Below are 19,261 nucleotides of genomic sequence, written 5' to 3'. Positions count from 1 at the left end.
CCAACTAAATTCTATACAGTATAAAACTCAGTGGTAACTGCTTCAGAAAACAAAACAGTCAAGCAGAGTAAAGGGAAATGAGAGAGAGTGGGCAAAGAGCAATTTTAAATAGGATGGGTCAGGGTAAGCCTCACTAAAAAAAAAAAATGTGAACAAATACTGAAAGGCAGTGAGGAGTTTGCCGATCAGGTATCTGGATTGGGGAGATCAGATCAGGAAGGGGACAGCTAAAGCAAGGCACTAAGGTGGGTGTACATTAGCAAAAAGGCCAGTGACATTATTGTCAAACACATGATAGCCATATTGCCAAATACAGTAGACAGTTCTGTGCACTTGGTCTCTGACTTGTTGTTATTAGGTGCCACTGAGTTGGTTCTGACTCATAGCAACCTTATGGACGACAGAAGGAAACACTGCCTGCTCCAGGACCAGCCTCACAATTGTTGCTTGAGCCCATTGCAGCTGTCGCTGTGCCAACCCATTTCATTGGGGGACTCCCTCTTTTTCGTTGACCCTTCACTTTACCAAGCATGATGTCCTTCTTCAGGGATTGGTCCCTCCTTATAAAATGTCTGAAGTATAAGAGATGAAGTCTAGATATCTTGTCTTCTAAGGAACATTCTGGTTGTACTTTTTCCAACACAGATTTGTTTGTTCTTCTGGCAGTTCATAGTATTTTTAATAGTCTTCTAAGACACCATAACTCAAATGCATCAATTCTTCTACATCACCAAGTCTTCCTTATTCATTATCCAACACTTGCATGCATATGAGGCTACTGAAAATACCAAGGCTTGGGTCAGGTGCACTTTAGTCTTCAAACTGACATTCTTGCTCTTGAACACTTTAAAGAGGTCTTGTGCAGATTTGCCTAAAGCAATATGTCATTTGATTTCTTGACTGCTTCTTCCATGAGTGTTGATGGTGGATCCAAGAAAACTGAAGTCTTTGACAACTTCAATCTTTTTTCCAGTTGTCATGATGCTATTTATTTGTCAAGTTGTGAGGATTTTTGTCATCTTTATATTGCAGTACAATACATACCAAAAGGCGTGGTCTTTGATCTTTACCAGTATTTTAAGTCCTCTTCACTTTCAGCAGGAGTCCTGGTGTGGTGCTGTGAATTAATGCGCTGGACTGCAAAGTCATTTGTACCTCACAGTTGGTGGTTCAAGCTAACCAGCCACCCCTCAGAAACCCTACACAAGGTTGCTATGGGTTGGAACCAACTCAATGGCACGTAACAACAACAACGACACTTTAAGCAAGCAAGGTTACATCATCTGCATATCGCAGATTGCTAAAAATTCTTCCTTCGAACCTAATAACACGTTCTTCATATGATTCAGTTTCGAAGATTATTTGTTCAGCATACAGAATGAATAAGTATAGTGAAACAATACAACCCTGGTATACACCTTTCCTGATTTTAAGCCATTCAGTGTCCTCTTGTATTGTTTGAATAACTGCCACTTGGTCTATGTACAGGTTCCCATGAGCACAATTCTATGTGTTCCAGAATAGTCATACTCTGTAATGTTGTCCACAGTTTGTCATGATTCACACAGTTGAAAGTTTTTATGAGTCAATAAAACACAGGTAAAATTCTTTCTGGTATCCTCTGCTTTCAGCCAAGATCTATCTGATGTCAGCACTGATATCCTTCATTCCACATCCTTGTCTGAATCCAGTTTGAACCTCTGGTCGTTCCCGTTCCCTGTCAATGCTTTTGCAGTCATTTTTAAATTATTTTTTGCAAAATTTTACTTGCATGTGATATTAATGGTATTGTCCAATGATATCTGCATTTCGTTGGGTCACCTCCCTTTGGAATGGGCAAAAATCTGGACCTCTTTCAATCACTTGGCCAGGTAACTATCTTCCAAATTTCTTGGCATAGATGAGCAAGCGTCTCCAGTGCTGTATCAGTTTGTTGAAACACTTCCATTTGTATTTCATCAGTTCCTGGAGTCTTGTTTCACACAATGCCTTCAGTGCACCTTGGACTTCTTCCTTCAGTACCATTGGCTCTTGGTCATATGTCACCTCTTGAAATGTTTGAACATCAACCATTTATTTTGGTACAGTGATTCTGTGTATTCCTTCCATCTTCTTTTGATGCTTTCTACATCATTCAATATTTTGCCCATAGAATCTTTCAGTATTGAAAGTCAAGGCTTGATTTTTTTCCTCAGTTCTTACAGCTTAATTCAGGAGGCCATCCTCAGATCTACACTCCACATAACTTTGCTGGGGTTATCTCATGCAAGTCTTTGACGTCAACTCTCACCAATATATGGATGACTAAAGAGCCAGTCTCCAACCCACCTATTTGAGAGTGCTTTACTAGTATATCTAGTCATCCAACAATAGACTGGATTGTTCTACCCAGTTATCAGAAAAGCATCCTTTACTCTAAGCTGCTCTTTCTCCTTCAATTTCCCTGACTGAGAGGAAAGCACTGCAATTCATCTCACCAGTCAAGCCAGAAACCAAGACAACTTGAACGTCTCCCTTCCTCATTCATATCTGGCATCTAACCTGCAGGTTTCCTGTCTCTCTCTGCCCAGCACTCTATTCTGACTGCCTAAGTTTAAGCCTTCATTGTGGCTACTATCACACACAAGCCAGCAGTAGCTGTTCTCTGCTTCCACATGTTCTCCTTCCAGCCCATTCACCACACTACTGCCGAAGGTTCGAGAATGTGAATACGGTTATTTCTCTTTTATCTTTTAACTCCTTCACTAATTCTCCTTTGGAAATCCAGGATGTCTATGTCCTCCTTGTTAAGATTCATTAGTATCTAAGTTTTGTCAGCCTTTCTCACCTCAGCTTTTGCCTTTTCCTTTTTCTATTGTTCCAATGAATTACGTGCAGTCTCCCAAAAGTAGCTTCCAGCTATTACTGCTTATTGCAGCAGCAGTAATATTACAGTTCCTATCAGTCTATACTACAATGGCTGCTTTATTTACTGGTCTCTGTCAATAGATTGTAAGCTCCTGAATGACAAAAAGTAAGTTTCATTCATCTTTGTACTCTCATTGCATAATACATCACTTATCACATAAACTTAAACTTCTCCCTTCCTCATTAATGTTTACTGGATAAATTAATGAATACATGAAAACACACAGACATATATAAAATAAAAACAAAATGAATAGATATATATAGGTGAAATAATCCTAACACTTCAAAGGAAAGAAACTTCTTTTCTATGCCAGAAACAGACACAGAGAAAGTGCCATTCAGAGCAGGCATTATTTCCATTTCTATATCATTCCACTGTCTGGGTCCTACAAGCTGCACTGCCAAAAGCATCCCAAGATGGCTTATCCAAGAAACGCAAAGAAATGCCATTCCCACACTTTCTTTTATGGTCTACTTGGATGACCCACAACTTCACCAAAGAAAAGCCAATGGGAAAACACTCTATTTATAGTGAAGTAGAAAACTTAAACAGACCTATCACAAAAGAAAAATTAAAAAACTTGCAACAACATAAAAAGTGCAGACCAATATGGCTTCACTGGTAAATTTTACCAAACATTCAGAGAGGAGCTGACACCAGTTTTACTCAAACTATTCCAGAATATAGAAAAGGATGGAAAAACTTGTGAATACATTTTATTAAGTAAGCATAACTCTCATACCAAAACCAGGTAAGGACATCACTAGAAAAAAGAAAATTATAGACTGATATCCCTCATGAACATAGATGAAAAAATTCTCAACAGAATTCAACAATGTATCAAAAAAATTTATCATGACCAAGTGCAATTCATTCCAGGGATGCAAGGATGGTTCGATATTAGAAAAAAATCAACACTGAATGAATGGATAAAAAAACTTTGGTACGTACACACAATGGAATACTACCCTCTTTCAACATAGCAGTACACAGGCATATAGGGGAAACAACTTTCAACCAGGCAGTAGACACGTGTACAGGGAGAACAACACTAGTAAGATATACTCACAATGAAGGATGGAACAGTCAATCATTCAAAATCAAAGGGGCAACATGTACCTAAGGACAATGGTCAGAAGGGATGGGAAGGTAGGTGGAAGGGAACTAGGAGCCACGGGGAGGAATTGGATGACTGTTGTTCCATGGAGGGGATTGCAATCATTGAGATGAAACAAAGCGCATGATTTTATTATTTGTTGAATTTAAAACTGATAATCTTGTCTGTAAACCTTCACTCAATTCACAATAAAAAGTAACAAATAAATACTATGTTTAGTTTATGGAAATGGAAGCTATTATGAGAGTCAAGTTAGAATAAAGAAATGTCAAAAGGTCAATGTGAAGGCATCCTGAGTGAAACAACAAATAAAGCAAAACAAACAACAAGGGAAGGTGTACAAAACAGCTTCCTCCATCTTTACTGCCCTATTAATTTCTCATCACCTTTCCTTTTATTACCTTCATTAACATAAACATTAACAAAAATGTATTTTTATTCATCTTAAATGACATTCACAGCAAAATAAGTTAGCAATATCATATGGATTGCTTTCAGACAAATAGATCTAGAAAAGAAATTTTCCAAACATTTTAACTATGGATGATTTATCATGCAGAACACAACAATAAACGCTGCTTTAAAGAAAATAGGAAGGACTTCAATCTAATATTGCTTCTGACCTGAGATTACAAGCTTTCTTAGTACATCTGCCCAGTTTTCTGCAGTTGTCACTTTACTGGTTGGAGGATTAATCTTGAGCTGTTTCCCAATGAAGTTTCGGCAGGTTATCTTAAAAAAGAAAAACGAAAACAAATATTATTTAGTCAGGTATTTATAGCTAAAAATTATGGTCTGAAATGTTGGTCTCATTTTGCATTTGTCAAAATAAGAGATACAAAATGATGCTACAAATAGAAGCTGACTTACAGCATTCAAACATGAGCAATTTTCTGGGAAAAATTGGCTACATAGTTTTTCATATCTCTTTTGTACACCACAGCTGGAAGAGCATTACACAAATTATGTACAGCAATTAAAATAAGATTTTCAAACAGTCTATAAGTTTATTAGTCTAACTACATTTTATATTATCTATACTGAAAACTGGACATATTTTCAGGAGGGAACAGTCACTGGAGAAGGATATCATGCTTGGTAAGATGGAGGGTGGGAGAAAAAGGGGAAGACCCCCAATGAGATGGATTGGCCAGGTGGCAGCATCTATGGACTCAACAGTAGTGAGGTTGGCCCAGGACTGGACATTGTTTCGTTCTGCTGTACATAGGGTCACTATTAGTCGGTGCCAACTCAATGGCATCTAACAACAACATACTGATAACTATTTAAAATATAAGCTGGTTTTTCAATGGAAGATTTTCCAACCATACTCATGGGGTCTGCTATGGCTCTGTAGGATAAGCATTGGACTGCTAACCGTAAGTTCAATGGTTCAAACCCCTCAGCTGCTCCTCAGAAGCCCCATACAGGGTTGCTAAGAGTTGGAACCAATTCAATGGTACTTAACAACAACAACAACCCATCACGAATGCAATTTAGACTTTTCTGTTACAATTTTTACAGAACTAACTTCCTCTATAAAGGAGCTCTGGTAGCATAGTGGTTACGAATCGGGCTGCTAACCTCAAGGTCAGCAGTTCAAAACTAACAGCTGTTATGCTGGAGAAAGATGAGGCGTTCTGCTCCCGTGAAGATTTACAGCCTCAGAAACCCTGGGCAGGTTCACTATGAGTCGGAACCAACTCCATGGTACTTAAGAACAACTTCCTCTATAGGATTCTGACAATTTACTTTTTAACAATTTTTCAAATCCTTAAATGACGAAATAACAAAACACAGAAATATTTTAAATAGAAGTTGTTTAAATGTTCAAGGTCTCTCTTCTTTCCACTTCCCCATTCCAATGCTTGAACCAACCTATCACTTAATAAACAGTCTTCCTTGAATCCTAGTCTGATTTAGATGTTTTCTCTCTATTATTGTCCCTTGTGAATAGTTCTAGAATGTGATATAAATGCTGTTGTTGTTGTTGTTGTTAAGTGCTGTAGAATTGATTCTGACTCATAGTGACCCTGTATATGGCTTCTAAGGGGTGGCTGGTGAGTTTGAAATGCTGACTTTGCTGTTCAAACTGACCTTGTGATCCAGTCCTTTATCCCACAGTACCATACCAGGACTTCAAAATATAAATATAGTCTTATAGAACAGGTCTAATAAAGCCCATTTAATCTGGTTTCTTGCTCTCACTCCCACTTCATTAAAAAAATGTGTCTTTATTGAAGACCTATTACATGCCAGGCACTGTTTCAAGCTCTAGGGAAAATATAACAGAGAACAGATTCCCTATTCTCTATTCTAATGGAACTTATATCCTAGTAAGAGCAGAAAGATGAACAAAACAGACAAGTAAAATTATATAGTACACATATATTAAGTAACTATAAATGTTACAGCAATAGAGCAAAGAAGCGCACCGTTTTTAATAGAGTTGTTGGGAAAGACTCATAGAGAATGTGACATTTAGCAAAGATTAAGAAAAGATGAGGCAAAATATCAATGTGGATACTTGAGGAAGTAGAATTCCAAACCTAACACCTTGGGGTAGTGTTATTAGGTGCTGTCGAGTCAGTTTTGACTCATAGCAACCTTGTATAGGGTTTCCAAGGAGCAGCTGGTGGGTTTGAACTGCTGACATCATCGTTAGCAGTCCAGTGCTCATCCTATAGCACTACACCAAAAACAGTGAGGCTGACACCTGCAGCAGAATAATAGGATAAAAGCTCCTAAAAAAAACAGGGGTATCATTCCCGTAGGGCATTAGTGATAATTCATGCTAAAATTCTGAATCGGATGGAAAGTCAATGTAGAGTTTTAAGCAAAAGAGCAACACAGTCTGACTTGGATTTTTAAAGGGTCATTTTACAACTGCTGTATTGAGAACAGAGTGAAAAGAGGAATGAAGGAAGGCTGAAAGCAAGAAAACTTACTAAGGAAGAAGGCGGCAATGTTGGAGGACAAGGCAGAAATGCTACACAGACCCTCTACAACAAAGATACAGAAAACCAAATGAAACAGCCACAGATGATAGTCCCAGAACCGAGGTTCTGAGGAAGGGATAGAGAAGGGGGCTGAATGAGTACTAGAAAAGGAAACTGAACAGAAATGATGAGAAAGACTGGTGACCTGTGCTGGCGGACAAGACGCAGTGTGGCCATCTTAAACTTTCATGAGCAGCTCTAGAGAAAAGACAGAAGCTTAGTTGTTGAGAGGCATACCAGTAATTTGTGGAGATAAAGGTCATTTTTTTTTTTCTTGTCCCTTATACTCCCCTGTTGACCAGAGGTGTGACTGGCCCCCACTTGCATACACCTTGAGCAAAACTCCAACTCTCTGATGATGAAAACCACAGAGTGGTGAGTCACGCAATTGAGAGGCACATCAAAGAGAGTAGTGAGCTGTCTTTACCAACTCTGGTGCCTGGATTCACTTGAGGTTGGCCCCAGATCTGAAAGCCAGTTCTAGCCAGCTCTGGATTAGTGGGAACACTCACTCTGGCTGCCCATTGGGACAGAGAAACCTTGACCCCAACTTCTTTAGTGTCTGCACGAACTACTTCCAGATTGGGTGTCCAAAAAGCAAAACACCTAGCCTATAGGAGCTCCACCTAGGGTCAAGAGCACTATCTCATCCCTTGCTCACTCACCAAGTGAGCTCCTTAGCTGACAGAAGCCCCCATTGTTTACTCTTCTCTGGGTCTGATATGTGCCTTGTTCTTTTTTTCTTTCCTTGATTTTGTTTATTCTTTTTCCCCCTTTTTCCTCTCTTTAGCTTCACTTGCTTTCTATCCTTTCTATTTCTGCCTTCATTTTGTCCTTTTTTTCTTTGTTCCTCTTTCTCCTCCTCACCCTCACTTCTTCTTTCTATAATTTTTGCTCTTGATTTTCCTTAGCCATTTTCTAGTCTCTTTCACTTTTACTCCTCTCACTTCCTAATTGTGTTTAGTGTTTTTCCATTCTTTTTATTTTCTCTTCTGTGGTTTTAGTTTATTTTTTATTTTTGCTCCCTCTTTTCTTCTTTTTGTTATTGTAGTCTTTTTCCAGCTGTTGCTTGCTTTCCCTGCCTCTCCTTTAGTATTTTCTTTTTTTACTGTTGTTTGCTCAACATTGTTTAATTTCTTGTGTGTATGCTTTCTCTTGCTACCTCACCTGACAGGAGACAACAATTGTGCCCATAAAACACAGCCATAGCCACACCCTCTGAAGTCCCACCCATTGGACAATAGCCAATACCAACTGCTATATTCCTGATCAACAACAACAACAATAAAATCTGCTGAACCCACCCTAAACTGAGAGGCCTGCACAGTTAACCGAGAATAGTGTACATGTTTCCATTCTCTAATCACACCCACCAGGAAGCAGTTGATGATTGCCTATGACTACAACAATATACAATCACCAATTAAATACAAATACAATGATACCAAAATATCTTAGAAGCAAAGATAACTTCCATTCTCATGAAAAAATAATATGGAGTGGTTTCAACAAGTGACGAATAGGAAGAACTAGAAAACATTTTTGAGGACCAAAAGGCATTGGAACTCCCTGAGAAAGAATTCAAGAGACTAACATTAAGATACCTTCCAAATGATTGATAGAAAGGTCCAGGAAAACAAAGAAAAATTCAAGAAAACACTAAAAGCACAAACAAACAAAGCTGATAAACGACTGGAGACAATACAAAACCTGAAAATAGAAATCCAGATTATTAATACTAAGATTTCAGTAATGGAAAATACATTGAAAGGGCAAAGAAATAGATTTGAATGGAAACCCAAATTAGTGACCTTAAAGCTAAATTTCTCAATACTAGTAATCTAAAAGAACAATCAGAAAAAAAGAAGGATAAAATCCAAAGAAAGCCTAAGATTCATGTGGAATCATGAAGAGGAGTAACTTAAAGGTGATCAGAGTTCTAGAACAGGAAGATACAAAGCAAAGCACATTAAAAAAAAAAAAAAAAAGTTGAAGAATTGTTGGGAGAAAACTTTCCTAAAATCATGAAAGATGAGAAAACAAGCATTCAAGATGCTGAATGAATGCCAAACAGGATAGATCCGAAAATAAAATGACATATCATACTTCACACTCCAAAATCAAAGACAAGGAAAGAATCTGAAAGCAGACTAAACTCTGATTTCGAAGCAGAAATTATGCAGTTAAGAAAGCAATGGAAAGACATAAACAAAATTTTGAAAGAAAAAAAATTCCCAACGAAGAATCATATACACAGAAAAATTATCTATCGAGTATGATAGAGAAATTAGAACAATTTCAGATAAACAAAACCAAAGAAATTTGTAGCAATCAGACCAACTTTGAGAAAAATAGTAAAGAAATTTCTTTGCACTGAGAACCAACAATCTAAGATTGACATACATGACAATGCCACTCAAAATTCAATCTAGATATTGTTGTTGTTGTTGTTAGGTGCTATTGAGTCAGTACTGACTCATAGTGACCCTATGCACAGCAGAACAAAACACTGCTCAATCCTGGGTCAACCTCACTACTGTTGCCACGCTTGAGTCCATCGATGCTGCCACTTGACTAATCCATCTCTTTGGGTGTCTTCCTCTTTTTCTCTGACCTTCGTCTTACCAAACATGATATCCTTGTCTAGTGACTGGTCCCTCTTGACAATTTGTCTAAAGTATGAGAGGCAAAGTTTGGCCATCTTGGCCTCTAAGGAGCACTCTAGCTGCACTTTTTCCAAAACAGATCTATTGGTTCTTTGGCAGCCCATGGCATTTTCAATATTCATCTCCAACACCATAACTCAAAAGCATCAATTCTTCTAGGTCTTCCTTATTCTAGCTATCTAGATATAGACACATCCAAAGTAAAATAAACCTACGAGATTCAAAATAAGGAACCAGAGATACCAGTTTATAATGAAGACAAATACAAAGCAAAAAGAGGGAAAAGTGTATGTAGTTATAGAAGTTTCAAATTGTAAGGAAGTCAAGTAGATTTCAAGATAAAGTAGAATGTTTTAAACTGGTGAAGAAATTAATAAATTACAGGATAACCTCAAAGAAGATTAATACTTTTACATCAAAATAATAAAAAGGAAAACCATAAATATTTAGTAAACATTAAAATAACAGCAATGAGGAAAATGCACATACAAAATGAATTCAGCACAGAAAATTATGTAGAACAAAGAAACCAGCAGCACATGGACAACACAACAACAAACACAGAAAATGACAGCAATCAATTCACACCTATTGATAATTACATTAATGTCAGTGAATTAAACGCACCACTCAAAACACAGAGAGTAGCAGAATGGATAAGAAAAGGGAACTTTCAATATGCTGTCTACAAGAAACATACCTTAAAAAAAGAAAGGAAGAAACACACCTTACACACAAAAACAAACATTGATTAAAATCTACAGATGGAAAAGAATGTATCAATCAAGCTAACAGCAATCAGCAGAAGTGGCAATATTAATTTCTGTTAAAATAGACTTTGAGGCGAAACAGCATTATCTTATAATTAAATTGGTCAATTAAACAAGAGGATATAAATATAAAAGATATCTATGCTCCCAATGAAAGTGCTTCAAAACACACAAAGCAAACTCTAATAGAATTGAAGGAAACAAACAACTCTACAATAATAGTGTTGCTGTTGTTAAGTGCCATTGAGTCATTTCAACTAATAGCAACCCTGTATAGGGTTTCCAAGGAGTGGATGGTGGATTTGAACAGTAGACATGTTGTTAGGAGTCCAGTGTGGATCTTACAGTGCCCCACCATGAAGCCACACCAGGACAATAATAGTAAGAGAGTTTAATACACCACTTTCAAGAAGGACAGAGCTAGAAACAAACTCAATAAAGGCACAGAAGAACTAAACATCACAATAAACAACGACCTCCCCAACAAAAGCACAGTACAAATTATTTTCTAGTGCACATGGAACATTCTCCAGAATAGACCATAACTATATGTTGGCCACAAAACAGGCCTCAACAAATTTTAAAACACTGATATATTACAAAGAATCTTTTTAGATCACAATGATAGAAAATTAGACATCAGCAATAGGAAGAGCAAGGGGGGGGGAATTCAAATACATGGACCCTGAATAACACGCTACTCAAAAGCTACAGAGCAATAGAACAAATGAAAAATGAAATAAAACAATCTCCTGAATTAAAGGAAAATACAACATACCAAAACCTTTGAAAAGGAGCCAAAGCAGTGCTTACTGGATAATTTATAACAATAAATGCATACATTCAAAAAGAAGAAAGAGCCAAAATCAGCAAATAATGCAACATCTCTAATAATTAGAAAAAGAACAGCAAAGTAAGCCTACTGACATCAGAAGAAAAGCAATAATAAAAATTAGAGCAAAAAGAAATGAAACAGAAAACAAAACAAAATAGAAAGAATGAACCAGACAAGAAGTTGGTTCTTTGAGAGGATTAATAAAATCGACAAACCAATGGCAAATATAACAAAAGAAAAGGAGAAGATGCAAATCACATGAATAATAAATCATATGGGTGGTATCACAACAGAACAATGGAAATAAAAATCAATACTATGAAAATTGTATTACAACAAATTTGAAAATCTTAGAAGATATGAACAATTTTTTAGAAAAGCATGACCTACCTAAACTAACAGAGACAAAAGTAGAAAACATGAACAGACCAATAACAAAGAAGAAATTAATAGTCATTAAAAATCTCCCAATAATAAAAAAAATCTGGGCTCAGACAATTTTATTGGAAAAAATCTACCAAGTATTCAGAGAAGAACTGATGCCAATTCTACTCAAACTATTCCAGAACAAAGAGGATGGAAAGACATCACTAAAAAGGAAAAATAGAGTCCAATATCCCTTATGAATATTGGTCTATACTTTTACAACAAAATCCTAGCCAACAGAATTCAACAACATATCAAAAAATAATACATTATGGTCAAGTGGGATTCATACCAGGGATGCAAGCATTATTCAATACTAGAGAAACAATTAATGTAATCCACCACATAAATAAATAAGGGAAAAGAACCACATGATCATACCAACTGATGCACAGAAGGCATTTAACATTCCTGATGGAAAACACTCAACAAAATAGGAATAGAAGGGAAATTCCTCAACATAATTAAGGACGCATATAAAAATCCAACAGTCAACATATATATACAAATCCATCAATATTACTCTCAAAATATCTCTGATTCTTTTGCAAACAGGAACCAGAAAAGGATGCCCTTTATTACCACTCCTATTCAATATTGTGCTGGAAGTTTTAGCCAGAGCTATAATGAGTCCTGGTGTGGCACTTTAGGATAAGCACTGGACTGCTAACCACAGGTGAGCAGATCAAACCCACCAGCTGTTCCTTGGAAACCCTATATAATAGGGTCACTATTAGTTGGAAACCACTCCATGACAATTAACAACAATAACAGCATAAGGCAAGAAAGGGAAATTAAAGACATCTAAATTGGCAAAGAAGAAGTAAAAATCTCTATATTTGAAGATGATATGATACTATGCATAGAAATTCCCAAAGATAGCAAGAAAACTATTGGAACTCATTGAAAGATTCAGCATAGTGGCAGGGTATAAGATCAACAAACAAAAATCAGTCAGATTCCTTTACACTAATAAGAGAACTCTGAAAAAGAAATCAGGAAAACAATGCCATTTACAATAACCACCCAAAAGATGAAATATTTAGGAATAAATCCAACCAGAGAAACAAAAGACCTATATAAAGAAAAATATAAAACATAAAAAACCAAAAGAAACTTGTAAAAATGGATGAATATCCATTTCCATGGATAAGAAGATTTAACATTGTGAAAATTTCAAAAATTACACAAAGTAATCCCAATCCAGATTCCAACATAATCCTTTAAAGAGATGGAAAAAACTGATCACTAACTTTATGTGGAAAGAAAAGAGACCTTGGATAAACAAAACATTACTTAAGAAGAGTTTTCACTTCCTGATCTCAAACTCTACAGCATGGTCACAGAGGTCAATACAACCTGGTACTAGTACAATAAAATATACATCGATTAATGGAACAGAACTGAGAACCCAGAAGTAAATTCATCCACATACCATCAGCTGAACTTTGATCAACAGCCAAAACACATTGAACAGGTAAGACATAGTCTCTTCTACAGATGGTACTAGCAAAACTGGAAATCCATTTGCAGAAAAATGAAGCAAGACCCATATCGCACACCACACAAACTCAACATGGATTGAAGATCCAAATGCAAACCCTAGAACTATAAAGATCCTCACTGAAAAAGTAGGGACAAATTGGGGCCACTGATACAAGGCATAAGTCCACTATCAAACATGATTAAAAACACATAAGCTGCAGAAGGCAAAATAGAAGACTGGGACCTCTTAAAAATTAGACACTTAAGTGTATCAAAAGATTTCACCAAAAGAGTAATAAGAAAGCCCAGGCTGGGAAAAAATTTTTTTGCAATGACCTATCAGATAATAGACTAACTTCTAAAAAAAGAAAAAAATCAATAACCCAAATAAAAAATGGTAAGAGGATAAACAGACATTTCAAACATTTGAAGAAATGTTCTTAATCATTAGCCATTGTGGCTATTAAGTGTTATCAAGTCTGTTCCAACCCACAGCAACACTGAATAGGGTTTCAAAGGAGTGGCTGGTGGGACTGAACCTCTGAGTATGTGGTTAGAAGTCCAGTGTTTATCATACAGCAACATACCAGAAACCCTTTGTTGTTATTGTTAAGTACCATTGAGTCAATTCCGACTCATATTCATTCTGACTTCTACTCATGTAGAAGACCACTACCCTCTCTAGGATTTGAGAGGCGCAACTGTTGAGTTTGAACAACTAACCTGGAAGTTAACAGTACAGTGCTCATTCTATACCATCACACCAGGACTCTGTTTGAGAAATGCAAAACAGAACAACAATGAGATATCATCTCAACCCATCATTACTAGCAAATTTAATAAAAGCAACAAATGCTGGTAAGGGTGTGAAGAGACTAGGATGATCCAGCATTACTGTTTGTACTGTAAAATGGTGCGACCACTGTGGAAAATGGTATGGTGCTTCCAAAAAAGAGCTGGAAATAGGAATACCATATGATTCAACAATCCTCTACTTGGCATAAATCCCCAAGAAATAAAAGCCATGATATTAGTATATGCACACCCACATTCATCTCAGCACTAGTCACAACAGCAAAACTATAGAGACACACTAAGTGTCCATCAGTGGAATAATGGATAAACAAACTTTGGTACATACGCACAATGGACTACTATGCAACACTGAAGAATAACGATGCATCTGTGAAACATCTCATAACATGGATCAACCTGGAGGACATTATGCTTAGTGAAATTAACTTAATCATAAAAGGACAAATACTCTGGAAGACCACTACTGTCAAAACTCAAGAAAAGGTTTTCATACTAAAAGAAATATTATTTGATGGCTGACAGGGGTCGGAGGGAAAGCAGAGTCATTTACTGGCTAGAGGGTAAACAAGTGTTAACTTGGGTGATGGAGAAGGCAATATACAAAAGGGAAAGATTGGCAGAAGAATGATTAAGACAGTTGAAGACACAAGAGGAATGCAAGAGTTAAAGGGGACAGAGGTAAATAGTGTTATATCACAACTCTGCTAAAACAGTGTTCTCCAGGTAGCTCCATGGACAGATACAAAGGCTGAATGGGTATGGTAGAGAGAGGAGAGTATACCCACACATATACAAAACTTTCACAGAGGATGTTTGTACATGGTAATTTATCCTGCTGCAAATACATTCGTGTGGTTTGTTGGATGTAAACTGATGATCTGTTCAGTAAACATTCAGTCAATTCACAACAAAATATTTAGCAACAACAACAAAAGATGATGCCTAACTAGGAAGGAGGGTATTGCTAAAATCCAAGAAAACGTAATGATGACTTGGATAAGAAAAAAGTTGCCTTCAATTTAAACTCATAATGACCCTGTATGTGTCATAACAGAACTGTGCCCCACAGTATTTTCATTCAGAAATAAGTTGCCAGGTTTTTGTGTTTTTTTTATGAGACACCTCTGGGTAGACACAAACCTCCAACCTTTTGATTAGGAGGTGAGCACATTAACTTTCTTCACCACCTGGGACAGGCTAAAATTTGAAGGCAGTTCTGGTCACAGGAGTTGAATGAAGCCAGTTTGACAGACACAGTTTAAGGGTCAAGGAAAAAGCCAGAGATGTCTCAGAAGTGTCTGAGCTAAACAGCTGCAAGGATTGAGTTGCCATTCACTGAGATGAGGAAGATTGGGGGAGACCCAGGTTTGTTTGAGCTATGTTAAGTTTCACATGTGTATTAAACATCTATGAGAAGATGGAGGCAGTGTTTTGGTGAGGATAAACTGTGGCCCAAGGGAAGACCATTGCCATTCTATGGCACACAAACCTTCGCCCAGTTATTCAACCAAACATTCACCTAGGCACTTGTTTTCATAGCCCTCTTCTTCCATTAAGAAATAAAAACAAAAATTATATTTTATGAGGGTGTTGTTCTAATACATAATATACGAGGGGGCTTCAAAATGTTTGCAGAAATTTCTCATTATTTTTTTAATTTTCATTTTCTACAACTTCTTGACACCTCCTCCTATTATGATCTATTTATAAAACATAATCACAATGTATAATTATACTATAAAATATATAACACATATCGTATATTCAAAGAAGCCCTGGTGGTGCGATGGTTAAGCGCTCAACTGCCGACCTAGAGAACAGTAGGGGCAGTTTCACTCTGTCTTACAGGGTGGCTAGGAGTTGGAGTCGAATCAGTATCACACAAACATAACTGATTATATGTCCACCACTTCGGACAGTTTCTCTGACCCAAAAAGCACAGTTTTTCTTCTGACTTTCTAAAAGAAATTAAAGTATTTTTTAGGGGCCTCCGAAAGTATCATGGACATGAAGCACTCTCCCCACTGCCCCCAATGGAGAAACCAGACCTGACGTGACTATGAGCAATTTGTGGGCAAGAGCTTAATTTTATGTCCTCTCTACCTAGACTCCTGGTGTGGTTCTGTGGGACCAGCATTGGACTGCAAACCACAGAGTCTGCAGTTCAAATCCACCAGCTGCTCCTTGGAAACCCTACATAGGGTCGTTATGAGTCAGAACCAACTCGAATCGAAACAATTAACAATTAACAACAACATACCTAGAGTCCTGTCATGGAGCTATGGGCTAAAGCACCGGATAAAGCACCGGACTGCAATTTCTGTTTAAACTCACCAGGCACCCCTTGGAAATCCTATACAGGGTCGCTATAAATTGGAATCAACTCAATGGCACTTAACAACCACAACAGAATACCTGAAAAATACTAGCACATAGCAAACACTCAATGAAGTTTGTTTATGGGGTCCTGGAGTGGCACTGTAGGATAAGCACTGGACTGGTAACCACAAGGTCCACGGTTCAAACCTATCAGCCACTCCTTGGAACCCTTATACAGGGTCGATATTCATTAGAACCTATTCAAGAGCACACTTAACAACAACATTGTGATGATTACTGCCTGAGGTAGTGATAATATATCAGTTATCTGATGCATAATGTTTGTACTCTTTCAGACAGCATCACTGCATGCATGATACAGCCAGAGACTTACCTTCTCTGCATTATCGGCCTCATACCTTCCACAAGGTTGCTGGCTACTATCTGGGCCATCGAAGGTCTGGATTCTTAGAAGAAGCTGGCGCTGAGCATACACCAGTAATGGTGTCACTTGTTCTGTGTACCTCTCACTAAAATAACAAACACAATATAAGTCAAAGATTAGTTTATAATACATTTGGCTTTGTTTTTCTCAGTGAAGACTGTTACTTTAAATTGCCCTTATAGCAGTACTTACTGTGAAATTGCATTGAACTGAATGGCCAGAGATACTAATGTTTCCCATTTCTCCATTTGATATAAAAGTTCCAGAGACTTTAACACAAAGTCATGGATCCATTTCAAATCAACTACATTCACATCATCTAAAGGATGCTCAAAAGTAAGGCTAGAACCACCGTTATCATTTTTAATATTTCCATAGCAGCTTGGAACACTGAACTCTCCTTTGCCTTCAATAATCTGAAAATAGCATATTAAACAAAAACTTCCATAATTTCAGAGTTTACATATATTTTTTTCTAAAAAATGTATGTGATAAAACTGCAACATAGAGATAAGTGGCAAACAAAAGAAAAACTTAAAATGTTTTTATTATGAAAATCAAACTTTGAGAATTTGACACAGTTCTGCCTGATAAAGTTTCTCATATGATGGCAATGTGCTTTATCAGTATTTTCTAGCATGGTAGCCATTAGCCACATGTGCCTACTGAGCACTTGGAATGTGACTAGTGCAACTGAATTTATTTAATTTTAAAGTTTAAATTTAAATTAGACAGCTACTTCAGTAGACAGCACAGATTAAAGTCTAATACTTCTTGGCGCATAGTCACTACCTACTTAAGTAGGGATATTAAGTCAATAGGATAAAATTGTGAGGAAAAAACAGGTTATGCTATAGACAGAAGGAGCCCTGATAGCAGTGTATGATGAACTGGGCTGCTAACCGCAAGGTCGGTGGCTTTGTGGGAGAAAGATGACGCTTCCTGTTCCCATAAAGGTTTACAGCCTTTGACACTATATATAATAGGGTCAGCCTTGTGATTAGCAGCCCAGTGCTTACCTTACACAGCCACATCAGGGCTCCCTAGTAGGGATGAGACCATGCAAATAAGGTGTATGGAACCGTAACATAGTGATTGGTCAGTTTTGCCATCCTGTTGTTATTGTTGTTAGATGCCGTAGAGTAAGTTCTGATTCATAGCAACCATGTATAGGGTTTTCAATACATGTGAATTGGTGGTGAATTTGAACGGCTGACATTGCAGATAAATGCTTGTCATGATGCCATGCGAGGACTTTCAAAATGAAGCATCCCAGAGGTGAAAAGGGGGGTCTCCACCAACCACCAAAAAATACAAGCCTGGAGTGAAGTCTGTCCTTTGTACACAGGATCCCTGTGCTGAGAATCTCCTCAATCAGGAAAGCAAAGAGTGTTTGCTTCTCACCACTGGAGATGGTGAGAGGCAGTGAGACACAGCAGCAGAGAAATGGAGGCAGAAGGACCAAGCAATCAGCACAAGAGATAGCAGTGGGCTTCCCAGCCCACAGAGCAAGAAAGTTGAGTGCCTGTGAGCGGGAGTCTGGCTGGCAGGGTGGGGCTCTTCCAGACACTTGTCAGAAGAGATATGTTTGTTGAACCATGTAGCCAGAGCTGACTGCCTTCTGGCTGAGGTTTACTGGTGTAGTTGAGTGCACTTAGTCAGAAGAGCCTAAAGAACCTGAGCAGGACAGAGACCAGGCTGACGAGGAGAGGGCCAGAGACAGGCCTGCGTCGTGGCATAGCTGAAAAGAGGCTGTCTTGACCAAAGAAGTGTATCCAGTGCCTTTCCTGATCTGGCCTTGAGTATTGTCTGTGAATTATCCAACCCAACACTGCAATGAATTGTCAAATCCGCCAGAGAAATAGGGAGTGTCCAGGGAGGGAAATTAATGTCCAAATTGGTAAAAGTTTGGAGAGTGGAGGCAAGTTTGACCTCTTGTTCACAGAAATCAGCCTAGGGCTGTTGATGCTGGTAAAGATTTTCTTTCCCCCGAAGTTAAAGGTAGTCAGACACCTCCCTGACCTCATCATTTTTGTAATATCAGAAAAGACAAGAACTTTCTTACAAAAATATAACCACAATAATATGTTGCTCTTGTTAGTGCCATCAAGTCATCCAACTCATATAAGAGTTTCCAAGGAGCAGCTGGTGGACTTGAACTGCCAACTTTGTGGTTCGCAGTCCAGTGCTGATCCTACAGCACCACACCAATAATCCACAATACTATTATGTGACTTAAAAAAAAGAAATGAGCAAAAGTTCCTTAAAATCATTGAAGAGTACCTAGGTCGTATGAGCTTTATACCCTTATCTATTATGTTACAGGTTAATCATTTGATCTACTTCTGAGAAATCAGTCATTGAAAAGCCTACAAGAATAGTCATACTCTTACACATAGAGCAGCCATGAATCTGCTCTATGTGTATACATCTGCTCTATGTATACTCTTACACATAGAGCAGCCATGAATC

At 37.7% G+C, this 19,261-nt stretch overlaps 1 protein-coding gene across 1 annotated transcript in view; it reads right to left on the bottom strand.

Annotated features, from left to right (window-relative positions):
• Positions 1-19,261, bottom strand: part of LOC102815127 (chromosome unknown open reading frame, human C12orf63) — a 193,956-nt gene that overhangs the window by 163,303 nt on the left and 11,392 nt on the right. Inside the window, exons 3-5 of the mRNA XM_006871817.1 lie at positions 16,982-17,205; positions 16,739-16,874; positions 4,652-4,760 (exon numbers count right to left, since the gene is read on the bottom strand). Of these exons, the coding sequence (XP_006871879.1) occupies positions 4,652-4,760; positions 16,739-16,874; positions 16,982-17,205 (469 nt within the window). The remainder of the gene's footprint in view (positions 1-4,651; positions 4,761-16,738; positions 16,875-16,981; positions 17,206-19,261) is intronic.

This window comes from Chrysochloris asiatica, unplaced genomic scaffold, assembly GCF_000296735.1.
Source record: "Chrysochloris asiatica unplaced genomic scaffold, ChrAsi1.0 scaffold00174, whole genome shotgun sequence".
Lineage (NCBI taxonomy): Eukaryota > Metazoa > Chordata > Mammalia > Afrosoricida > Chrysochloridae > Chrysochloris > Chrysochloris asiatica.
Note: the sequence above shows the minus strand (reverse complement) of the source record. Positions and strands in the feature narration are given on the sequence as shown.